Source organism: Pomacea canaliculata, linkage group LG4, assembly GCF_003073045.1.
Source record: "Pomacea canaliculata isolate SZHN2017 linkage group LG4, ASM307304v1, whole genome shotgun sequence".
In the NCBI taxonomy this organism is placed as follows: Eukaryota; Metazoa; Mollusca; class Gastropoda; order Architaenioglossa; family Ampullariidae; genus Pomacea; species Pomacea canaliculata.
This window is the reverse complement of record NC_037593.1, coordinates 20678115-20690708: the sequence shown is the minus strand read 5'-3', so window position 1 is coordinate 20690708 and position 12594 is coordinate 20678115. Positions and strand designations below refer to the sequence as shown.

The following is a 12594-nucleotide window of genomic DNA, read 5'->3' as shown; positions in this document are numbered from 1 at the left end:
CTTTGATAACCGCATATAAACTTGAAATGAATAAACATTGTTCTTGTCAAAAAAAAATCAGATTGATGCATTTAATAATATTATTATCGGTACGCAAAGAAGGTACAGAGCCGCGCGAAGACGCTTCACGACGGAGAAACCGAATGCCTACAAAGCAAATGTTCACCGGTGTTTTAAAAAAAATTATATCTGTTAAACTACACAAACGACAAATATATGCGATACGCCGTTTAAAAGAGCTTCTTAAAAACATTTGCATGGTGTTAAATTCAAGAATTATAGGTTCTGATTTCTTGTAGTAAGCTCACATCAAAGAAAGTAACTGCATTGGGCAGATTTTTCCAAACGTATCGGAAGGTAACACAAGACAGAAATTAAGAAAATTTTTTTTACATAATATATACAAGCATAAAGTACCAACCAAGATCATATTTTATTTGAATATACATTAGAATTTAAATATTACTTACTGTTTACTTCTCATTTTCTGTTGTTTGAGTACAAATCCACGTCAAATCGAGTGACCCCCCAACGAATGTAATATGGCGCCCTAGTAAACGAAACATCAGAGTGGAATTTACACGAGGTAACACACGATTGGTTGACCTTTTCACCCTTTAAAGGGAAGTAATCGCTGAAGGAACAAGTCCTAAAGGTTCCCGTGTTTTCTCCCTTATTTATTCCTTCATTTACGCGCAGGGTTGCGAATTGTACTGTGACACCATAGCTGCCATCCTATGCGATGGACGCGTATTACCAGATAGAAGCCGTTTTGGGGACGCCGGCTATGGATACGTAAGCAATGGCTTATTATTTTTAATTATTTATATTAACATTAGTTATAGTAAGTAGATTTCCTCTGGTAGAATTTATTTTTAGGCATTAGCAGTGTTGTCCATAGGAATGGGAATCCCATGGGAATCCCATGGGAAACGTCCCATAGGATGGGATGGGATGGGACAGCACACATTTGTATTTCCCATGGTAGTCGATACTTGATATTGCAAAATAAATTTACTGTTATTTCATTCATCAAGGATTTAAATCTTTCCTCTGAATCATCTATTGTATGTGAAGTAGCAGGAATTATAGAACAAAAGCCGAAAAGTGGTTTTCAGTGTCGTCCATAGGATTGTTAATACCATGGGAATCCCATGGGAAACATCCCGTGGGATGGGACGGGATGGGACAGGCATAAATTGCCATGGGACGGGATGGGACGGGATAGAAAATATGTCCCATGGACAACCCTGATGATACCATCAGTTCTGTGTTAACTCAGTATCAAGGAGACAAGTGCATGGGTACGTGTGCGAATACGTGTACAAGTAATCGAAATGAATTAAAATGAAAAATATTGCTAATATGAAATACATTCGCAAAATTGAGTAAGATGTGTGTACCATTAAAAGACATATTAAACGAATGTTTCGCTGAAAGACGGATTAAGAAGTTTAGACTGAATGAAATGTTCTTCTGTTATGAATAACAACTTCTATTTCACTATTAGCTGATATTACTACAGTCCCCACAACCATTATATCTCGTAGAATGAAAAATACACATTCTTAAAGTTTATAATCCCAGAAATCTCTAGTGTACTTCAGAAATATTGTTTTAACAGAAAGGCCGAAGGGTGCTATATGGTATATCTTAGCACTCAGCAGCCCAACATAAATATCAAGATGATCGCGGTGACAAGACAGTTGATATTAAGGCTCCCCAGCCTCCACGCCAACCGTCATAAGACAGCGCCACTCGTCGCCAATGGCGAAAAGGATTGGTCGTTGATGAACCGTTGCATCATTGCCAGCGTCCACTCCGGCTGGTCATGTGGGGCATCGTGGCCTGCATTCCTTATGATCACCTAAACAAAATATAGAAATAAAACTGCAAACCTTTGAAATCGTGTAGCGGGATAGCACGGATATAAGGCACAGTAGCTAGTCCTCCCAACTGCTGCCCTAGTGCGGAGTACCTGGGAGATAGTCAGGGACACTTTGGTCACAGTCAGACCCGAAGAAAGTTTTATAACTGTGCACACCTCGTGATTTCAATCCTTGTTACACAAACCCATGTAGTCAGTGTGGTCAGTGCGCCTCATATCAGAGCAAAAGGTTGCCAGTTTAAGTTTCATTTGGTCGTTCAGCAACTTTCCCTTTCTACCTGTTACTGGAAGTAATGATCAATACAAAAAAGCCGAGTCAAAGCTTCTCTGAGATACTCGCCTGAGACTTTTTCCTCGCCTGGACCAATACAGACTGGATTTAAGTACATACACAAACAGATAATTTTTTTTCAGTAATAATCTCCAAACTATTCGTACAGCGATGTGTCATTTTTATTTGGATTACATTGTTAAAATGCAATAACACCCATAATCATTTCTAAACATTTACAATATTTTTTAAGTTTACGGTTACATCTAACAAGTTTATTTATCTACACATATTGCATACAGTCTTGAAAAATAAACAAAAAATTGTGAAAGTAACAAAGGACAATTTTGTCTCTTCTTTGACAACAAGATTCCGTTTTCCTTGATTGTTTTACATGCGTTTCAATGGCCAGTACAATGCCTTTGTGGGGTTATAGACAACTGACAATCTTCTGACTAATGCGTTCATGTGACCCACCCTTTTCTCCGTATAATCAAGAACATCGTCGACAACAAGAACAACAACAGTGCACATTTATAAATCGCTTTCCCGGCTGTGAAGACGAGGTTTACAAAAGAAATTATCCAAAGGGAACTAAAGTCAAACACATCAACAGTGGCAGGTAGGGCTGGATAAATATCATGATGTTTTGTGGAAGGGAAAAACAATAAACCATTAGGTAGATAAGGATTGAAACTAAGGCTTAAATATCAAATTCCACGAACTGTCTACACTACAATATCTGCACATGCTGTTTAATTTGTATGATCAAGATACACCACGATACACCACGATACATCTTCAAGTGAGATGCAGGTACACAAACGTTTGCATCAGAAATATGTAAACGGTTAGTGATACTGTGTAATACTGTATCTTAGTGATACTGTGTAATACTGTATCTTAGTGATACTGTGTAATACTGTATCTTAGTGATACTGTGTAATACTGTATCTTAGTGATACTGAGTAATACTGTATCTTAGTGATACTGTGTAATACTGTATCTTAGTGATACTGTGTAATACTGTATCTTAGTAATACTGAGTAATACTGTATCACTCAATGTACGCTGTCACCACAAACCAAACTAGAAACTCTATTATATGTACTACATACATCTAAAACATTCACATACTGTATAAAATCCCTTGCAATATACATGTCTACAACAAACACTCTTAAAATGTACAATATAATAAAGGGCGTTAAAACCAGTACAGCTAGTCGCTTGACCTCTGGTTACTAAGATCGCCTCAAGACAATATGGTATGTGATTCAAAATACTTCACGAAGCGAATTATCGCCAGTCTATGCATGCATCTTCATGATACCATCAGTTCTGTGTTAACTCAGTATCAAGGAGACAAGTGCATGGGTACGTGTGCGAATACGTGTACAAGTAATCGAAATGAATTAAAATGAAAAATATTGCTAATATGAAATACATTCGCAAAATTGAGTAAGATGTGTGTACCATTAAAAGACATATTAAACGAATGTTTCACTGAAAGACGGATTAAGAAGTTTAGACTGAATGAAATGTTCTTCTGTTATGAATAACAACTTCTATTTCACTATTAACTGATATTACTACAGTCCCCACAACCATTATATCTCGTAGAATGAAAAATACACATTCTTAAAGTTTCTAATCCCCAGGGTTGTCCATGGGACATATTTTTCTATCCCGTCCCATCCCGTCCCATGGCAATTTATGCCTGTCCCATCCCGTCCCATCCCACGGGATGTTTCCCATGGGATTCCCATGGTATTAACAATCCTATGGACAACACTGAAAACCACTTTTCGGCTTTTGTTCTATAATTCCTGCTACTTCACATACAATAGATGATTCAGAGGAAAGATTTAAATCCTTGATGAATGAAATAACAGTAAATTTATTTTGCAATATCAAGTATCGACTACCATGGGAAATACAAATGTGTGCTGTCCCATCCCATCCCGTCCCATGGGACGTTTCCCATGGGATTCCCATGGGATTCCCATTCCTATGGACAACACTGCTAATCCCAGAAATCCCTAGTGTACTTCAGAAATATTGTTTTAACAGAAAGGCCGAAGGGTGCTATATGGTATATCTTAGCACTCAGCAGCCCAACATAAATATCAAGATGATCGCGATGACAAGACAGTTGATATTAAGGCTCCCTAGCCTCCACGCCAACCGTCATAAGACAGCGCCACTCGTCGAAAATGGCGAAAAGGATTGGTCGTTGATGAACCATTGCATCATTGCCAGCGTCCACTCCGGCTGGTCACGTGGGGCATCGTGGCCTGCGTTCCTTATGATCACCTAAACAAAATATAGAAATAAAACTGCAAACCTTTGAAATCGTGTAGCGGGATAGCACGGATATAAGGCACAGTAGCTAGTCCTCCCAACTGCTGATTTAGCCCTAGTGCGGAGTCCCTGGGAGATAGTCAGGGACACTTTGGTCACAGTCAGACCGAAGAAAGTTTTATAACTGTGCACACCTCGTGATTTCAATCCTTGTTACACAAACCCATGTAGTCAGTGTGGTCAGTGCGCCTCATATCAGAGCACAAGGTTGCCAGTTTAAGTTTTATTTGGTCGTTCAGCAACTTTCCCTTTCTACCCAGGGCTTCTGCTAAGGCTAAATTCTTTGGGGTCCCAGGGACACCTTCCTCAGATTTTTAAGGGGTCCCTGTTCTTCGCCCAAATTTGAAGGGGACCCCATTGACGAAAATTGAAGGGTTCCTCCAAACTTTTAATGCGTACTGTACGCAATTTTTTGCGTAAGCAGAAGCCCTGCTACCTGTTACTGGAAGTAATGATCATCTGCCTAAGCCATAACTCTCACAACCCTACGAACTAATATCCCTGGACTGCTGGCAGACGATTTTTTCAAGTTAACTGCTAAAACGAGGTATTAGGCGACATAGCTTCCGGTTTATTGACATTTCAGAATAACTATTAAAACAAGGCACTAGACGACATAGCTTCCGGTTTATTCACATTCATTGTTACGGCTCGGCGAGACTAACAGCGGATCACTTCACAAGAGGCCAAGAGTGAATCTCGGCATACAAACATCAGTACATAAATACAGGTCCATGCCAACCCTTTTCTTTTTCAAAAATATTAATTTTTACTTCAGAACTTTAGGAACAGTTTCTAGTTCATGATGTGTTTCTTCTCAAGCAATAGAACTATGACAGAGAGAAGTAATGGAATCAACAGGTGTCGATATAATTTGAAGGCCGCCTTACACGAGTAAAATTGTGGACTTTGGTGTAGAAGCCAGCCAGCCGTCCGTTGTACCACCAAGGGTGTCGCTGACTGTTGTTGTAGTCGGCCTGACCTGACCACGGTGTGGCCATCAGATAAGCTTCCGTCATTCTGACGTTGACAATGATGTCCATATTGCCCGTGTAGTGTAGAACCTTAGACAATGGCGGTGTAATTACAACCTTGGACAGTTAACATCCCACAGAAGCCTAGGGCAGTTCATCATAATGTTCAGCAGTAAACAGTTTATATTACAATACAGAACCTTTGACAGTTACATTGTCATTTAGAGACTGCATGATAAACGTATGTCTCCTCCTTTAGCAGCTGGACACGGCAACTGACCTTGTAGTGATCCATCAGTAGAGCCATCTCCTTTCTAACGCCCTCGATGCTCTCTAGGGGATTGAAGGGGTTCGGCATAGCTCCCGATGTTCCCGGTCGTCTGCCAACGTGGAGGGCGTTCTGAACTGACGGCTTACTCAGGTAGCGGACAAGCAGTTTGTCCCAATTAATTAGTTGCTACCCAAACACACAGGTAACACACCCGTCACACAATCAGCACATCAGCCATTCAAATAACAGAGGAAACATATCAGATCATGATTATCATCGGCGGTTACTGTGTAGACACGTATCAGATGATGATTATCATTCATGGTTCTATCTCTAACCAATATTATACACACTTTTCTCTTAGTTACTAATTTAGATATATAAATAACTACACTATTATATATAGTTACATGTTACTGTACACAAGAAACAGGGTACACATATATCTCTGCATAATTATCGTCAATGGTGCCTAATGGTTCTAAACTACTTTACACTGATTTATATATATATATATGCACCAAATGCGACGAAAACCCAAAATCACTATAAGAAAAAAACAGAAGGAACAAGGAGAGCAAGTTCCTCCAACAGGTGAGGTCAAGGGAAATCACTCTCCTTAGGAAAGAGGGAGAAAATAGATTGATGGCGCCAACTTACGTCACCATCCAAGCGATAATCATAAAAATTATACGTGTTTTCGGTTGGATGCCCCATGGTGTCGTAGTATATCATAATGTCCTGAGGAGAGATTAAAACGGATCAATTTGACATTCAGTCTGTCATTGTATGTGTGCTGCATGTGTGTGTGTGTGTGTGTGTGTGTGTGTGTGTGTGTGTGTGTGTGTGTGTGTGTGTGTGTGTGTGTGTGTGTGTGTGTTAATGTGTTGCTATTTACGAAAACTTTTTTGGAAGGGGTACGAACTAGTGATAATGTACCTACCCAAAACAAACCATCTTCGGGGTAGAACGGGTTGCGATTAGGTTTGCTCCAGCCGTCCGCGATACGCTTCAAGTGCTGACGACGATCGAAGTCAGAGTAGATACCAACGCTGTATAACATTTCTGGCATCTCTGGTTGCATCTAGAAAATACAACTGTTTACATGTAATAAACACATTACAACAGTACATTCAGGTAAAGTCTGCAACACTCAAGGGAATTTCTATAATACACTACCTTCAGAAGGACATTTACAATACAGGACCGATTGTAGGCGCTATCAGAAGGGCGTTAAATTGTCAAACGACTCTGCATACAGTCTGTACACCAGGAAAATGTAATTCCATTGTTTTCACACCCAGTGAACATTACTAACCTTTAACGGATCGCAATATCCGGATCCAATATAGATTCCCTTCAGGCGCATGCGCGGCTTGTCGTCGCTGTCCATCCGGTGGTGTATGTAGTAACCCAGGGTGGGCACGTACTTGCCTGCGTATGACTGACAATGTTCACTGCATTAAAACTACCTGCATTCGTATTCAGCACTGATATATAATGTTCACTACAATCTTCATATTATGGAAAACAGTGTAACAATTAACTGGACTCCTTCTCTTCATTGCTTTCTGTTGAGTCTAAATATTTTATGAAACATTGTAACAATATTAAGTTACTTGGGTTCTTTCTGTGTACTTGTATCATCACGTACTACCGTTCAGTCAAATATTATTCGAAGTGTGGTAACTATTCAGTGCGTTGTTATGTGTTCCTCCTACTTCAGTTCGTCATGAACTTCACATTTTTGTTTTTTCTTTTTTATTTCTCACTTTGCTACAGTTTAATTCTTGTTTGTGCCCCTCTCTTATGTGGACTGGCTAGGTTCAGGGTAAGAATGAATGTGTACAGTACATTTTCCCGTGTGGATGCGAGCTCAACACGCTGCTCACGAAAGACAACAAAAATAATGCAACAAAAGTAAAGAGTCAACAAATAGATGATACGTGACAAAATCATGAACTAATGGCATGGATAAGAACTATAGGTGGGAGAGAAACAGTAGATTTAATTACATAAAATATTAAATAGTTCAGATTCAAAACGCTGACAGCCCAAGGAAAGGGAAAGAAACTCCTAACAAATTTCTAAGAGAATTCCAAACTGCGAAGTCTGAGAAGGAAACTTGAGGGCAGAGAGGAATCAATGACAGCAAAATGATTCCAAACGATCTAGTAGAGAAAGATTGGCCCCCAATAAGTAAAAGTAGTGGAAAGTGGTGCCATTAAACATTTACAAAATATTATGATTCGATTCAGGAACGGTAATTTTGAAATTCACGCTGATAAACAGATATTCTCCCCTCGCCAACACTCAGTTACTCAGATGCCCCTTACATAATTCCTTTCTCGATAATGAAATACACGTTTTATTCGGGTTCACATTTATGAATGATTTGAGACTGAAATGTCTACCTAAAAATATAGAAACACTTACCACAATGTACTTAAAATCTCCTGACGAATAACTATTATTTACAAAATGTTGCCAGATTTATATACTACAGGCTAGAACGACGGGAAGAGCAGTTGATAACATGTAATGATGTATGCGTGTGTCAGAGTTGATACAATATAAGGATGTATGTTTGTTGGTGTAATATAATGATGTCTGTGTATTTAAGAGTACACTATTCACTTTGTCATCTTGTTTACTGTGTTTAATCTGATATATAACCTGTTACATTGCTCCCACTGTAATACGTTTCACAATGGAGTGGCGTGGTTACCCTGGTGTGGAAAGCTCGTAAATCCAGTTGTATAGGTCAAAGGCCGAATAATAAACCATTTGAGTCTTTGAGTCTCTTACAGTCAGTCAGTCAGTGTGACCTACCTGCCCACCGATGTAGAAATCGTTCTTTGAAAACTGCGGAAACAGGACGAAAAATTGTTGAAGGAAACTGAAAAAGTAGGAATAACAGAACTAAAAATCCTTTGTCAACAGCAGCACCAATCTAAGAAAATGTGAGCCGGGTTGTAGGAAGTGCTGTTGCTTTCATCGCTAGTTCTAACCTTTGTACACTAGTGTATTGTGTACACTTCTCTACCTTGAGATGTTTTTTGTACATTGTGCAATCTATCATTTCAGTTAATAATTACACCAAGCATCTGGGCTGTCTTACAGCGTCAATCGTCAAGATGTCATCTACATTGTAAACAAATTTCTCGATTGTTAAGGCTGATAGTCCATCTAGTCTTGCCATACTGTGCACACAAACGCAAAATCAGTTGATTTACCTGTAGAGATTAGCAGTCGATTCATTCAGAGTTGTGGAGTAGCAGTTGTTAAGTGTGTGGCTGTAGCCCGCTCCAACCTGTAGATTTGAGAAAAGTCAATGACATCAAATACAAACCAAAGCACATGTCTATGGCATGTTCATGTTTTGGGTCATGTTACGGTTTCTGTTTTTTCATGTATGTCATGCCGGAATCAAAATCCTTTCATCCAAATATTACTAATATACAAATGTACAAATATTTTGCTTAATTTGTAAGTTATTTGTAACACAGCACAAAGTTTACATGTGCTTGTCGACTGATAATATTTAGCTATGTTGTCATAACAATTCACAAATCACGCGAAATTAACCTACTATCACGTGAGCCATAGACATATTGATGACTACTAAACATTATTTCAACAAAATATACTAGTCTACGTTTAAAATATGTATTTAAGAACATGAAATAAAAACATTGCGCATACAATACATTGTGTATTTGGTGTTTAAAATAGAATTATTGGATAATGTTGGATATCACATTATTTTCAAAAGAGTAGATATTAAATTGAAATGGCTTGAAATCAGAATCTTGTGTAGACTGTTGAGGAGAATAATATGTCAGGAATGCAGTTCAGGTATTTATGTCATGCTTATGTTAAGTATTTTGTTAAAGCACAAGCGCGAAAGCAGAAATAAACATTGGTCAAGGGGAGTTCACTCTAGCGAACTAACAAAACGCAGACGACAGTAACTGGCACGACAATAGAAGGAAGCTGACGTGTGGGTGCAGAGAAGTTCAGAAGTCAAGGATTAAACAGTAATTTCTTGCCTAGCCAAGGTAACATTCGTATACCTAGTCATTTGTTTTCTCTTCGTGTATTTTATTTTGGCTTTGTCGACGAATTAATGTGTGGATGAAATCTGAGAATCGATAAGACATAGTTGGCTAAGTTAACTGGTGCGTGAGATCGAAGCAGTTGAATGTAGCTCGAACGAGAAGGAAGTAGTATGCATAGAGGAATTAATGCAGATGAATTTCTTAGGAATTATTTAGGGGGTTAATTAATTATTTAGGGGGTCAATTAATTATTTAGTTGCTGCAACCCAGGCATGCAGGAAGCTGGCGAGAGGCACTGAGACCGTGTGAGCTGATCAACGGGGATCACGACATCTTCTCGTAGCAAGGGTTTTCTCCCCTGGCAGTCAATCTGCGTGTCCCAGCTGTCGTCAGGGAGACTAGACAAGTGGTCAGTCGTAGGCTCATCGGAAGATTCGCCTGGAATCTCCAAGCATCAGGTGCCAAGGTGCTCCCCCAGGGGACTACCTTCGGCGAGAAAGATTCAAGGCGGATAAATACGTAAGGGGAATTTGTTGATTTTTCGATTTCGTCCGCGTGTTGAACCACAGAACTGTGCCAGTTAGATCCAGTACCCACAAGCCTTCTTCTTGATATTTTAGATTAGATATTTTACTTCCTTCCATTACAAACATTGTAAATGTCAACTTGTCATCAGGTGTTTCCCTGTCTTTGTTTAAAAATGCCCTGGTGAAGCCATTTCTTAAGAAATCCACGCTTGATGTCAAGGTGTTGAATTATTATCGCCCCGTTTCGAACTTGGCTTTTCTCTCAAAGATCAAAGAGAAAGTAGTTTTGACACAGCTCTGGGCCTACTTACAACAGCACCAGCTCATCCCCCATGTTCAGTCAGGGTATAGACCTTTTCACAGTACTGACACTACTTTAATTAAAGTGACCACCGACATATTATCTGCCCTTGATAGTGGTTATGTTTCTGCCTAAACTCTACTGGACCTGTGTGCTGCATATGAAACCATCGACCACTCTCTGCTCCTTCCTAGACTGCACATCCTCTACGGGATTTCTGGACCTGCACTAGCGTGGTTCAGCTCCTATCTCACTGGTAGGACGCAGACTGTGTTTGTTGATCGTCAAACATCTCGCCCTGCTCCACTTTCTTGTGGCGTCCCTCAAGGCTCAATACTCGGCCCAGTTCTATTCCTTCTGTATATGAAGCCACTTTCATCTTGCATCCAGTCTCACAACGTTTCTCATCAATCATATGCTGATGATACGCAGCTGTACTGCTCCACTCCACCGGTTCTCACTCTGCTACCAGAAGTATGTATTAATGAGGTCAAATACTGGATGGTGACAAACAAACTTAAGCTCAGTGATAAAACGGAAGACCTTCTATGTTCGAGAAGAAGAAATTCATCTTCAATCGTTTGTCCACAAAGTCACATCAACGTGGGCAAAACCAACATCACCATTGGGTCCTTCATCAGGAATCTGGAATTCATTGTTACTGCAGACATGACTGTTGCTAAACAAGTGACATCTGTCTGTCAGTCTGTCTATTATGATAGACAAGTTACAGCTGTCTGTCAGTCTGTCTATTATGAACTACGCAAGATCAGCGCCATCCGTCACATTCTGTCTACACGCGCTACCTTGTCTGTGTATTTGTTTTATTCAGATTTGATTACTGCAACTCCTTGCTCGCTGGCTGCCCTGAATACCTTCTTCACAAACTCCAGAAAGTACCGAAGTCTACTGCACGTCTGATGTTTAGAGCTAGGAAACGGGACCAAGCCATCCCTCTTCTTCGTGTTTTACACTGCCTTCCCATCCGCTCTTGCATCCAGTACAAACTGTCCGTGCTGTGTTTTAATTTCTTTGCTGACACCTGCCCTGATTATTTCTCTTAACTGCTCTTTCCTTATGTCCCACTAGACAAATCCACTCCTCGTCTGATGATCGTCTCCTTACTCTTCCTGACACCCAAACAACAACATTTGGCCACAGGATTTTTAGTTATTGTTATAGTTATTGGAATTCTCTTCCTTTCCCATAATGCTAGTCCTTTTTCACACCCTTTTTTTGGAATACCGTGTTACTCTCAGTACTTGTTCCTGTTATTTGGTTCTTCTTTGTGTTTTCTGTATTTGATTTTTGTTCTTTGTTTAGTACGTTTGTTTATTCTTTTATAGTTCATATATTATTTGTTTGTTTTCCAGTCCCTTGTATGCTGTCCATGTTTCGTTCTTGTTCTTCAGTGCTAAGAGCATGCTCCTTAGGAGTCTGAGTATGCGCTTTACAAATTTTGCCTTTATTATTATTATTATGTTCTTTGTGGTTAACAAAATGTTTTTGTTCGGACCATCTGCAGTAACAATTTAATAAGCAAGGGAGGAACTAAGGAAACTAAAGAAGTATTAAGTAACAGTTAGACCAGGACAGCTTTCAATATATTTGCCGGAAATCATGCGGAAGGAAAAAACATCTAACAGTGCCTGTGCCTAAGTCTGTGAGCCTTCACGAAGTGTGTGATTTCTGAATATTTTTATATAGGACTTAAAGATGATGATGATTGTTACCTTTGTAGATGTGAAAAAGAAAACATTCACTTTAGTTTTGTCACTTTCAATTTGTTCAAGATTTAAGTGATAACGTACAAAATTCTGCGAATGAAATCGCGCTTACCGGGTTGTCCACATAGAGCATAGAGAAGTACTTCACCCACGTCACGTTCCGTCTCACCACTGAAGTCAGAAAAAAAGTTTAATTCTGTAAAGCATCAA

The 12594-nt window shown here is 39.5% G+C and overlaps 1 protein-coding gene across 2 annotated transcripts in view; it reads right to left on the bottom strand.

Annotated features, from left to right (window-relative positions):
• Window positions 1-1249: 1249 nt before the first annotated feature.
• The window catches only part of LOC112561533 (probable serine carboxypeptidase CPVL), a 16031-nt gene continuing 4686 nt past the window's right edge, over window positions 1250-12594 (bottom strand). The window contains exons 5-13 of one of the 2 annotated variants that reach the window (XM_025234092.1): window positions 12497-12555; window positions 9005-9081; window positions 8601-8667; window positions 7087-7212; window positions 6712-6852; window positions 6429-6509; window positions 5778-5954; window positions 5414-5587; window positions 1250-1867 (exon numbers count right to left, since the gene is read on the bottom strand). In XM_025234092.1, coding sequence (XP_025089877.1) covers window positions 1742-1867; window positions 5414-5587; window positions 5778-5954; window positions 6429-6509; window positions 6712-6852; window positions 7087-7212; window positions 8601-8667; window positions 9005-9081; window positions 12497-12555 — 1028 coding nt within the window. In that variant the 3' untranslated portion in view covers window positions 1250-1741. Of the gene's footprint in view, window positions 1868-4073; window positions 4476-5413; window positions 5588-5777; window positions 5955-6428; window positions 6510-6711; window positions 6853-7086; window positions 7213-8600; window positions 8668-9004; window positions 9082-12496; window positions 12556-12594 lie in introns of those variants that run through there. The other variant, XM_025234091.1, reaches the window with a different exon arrangement.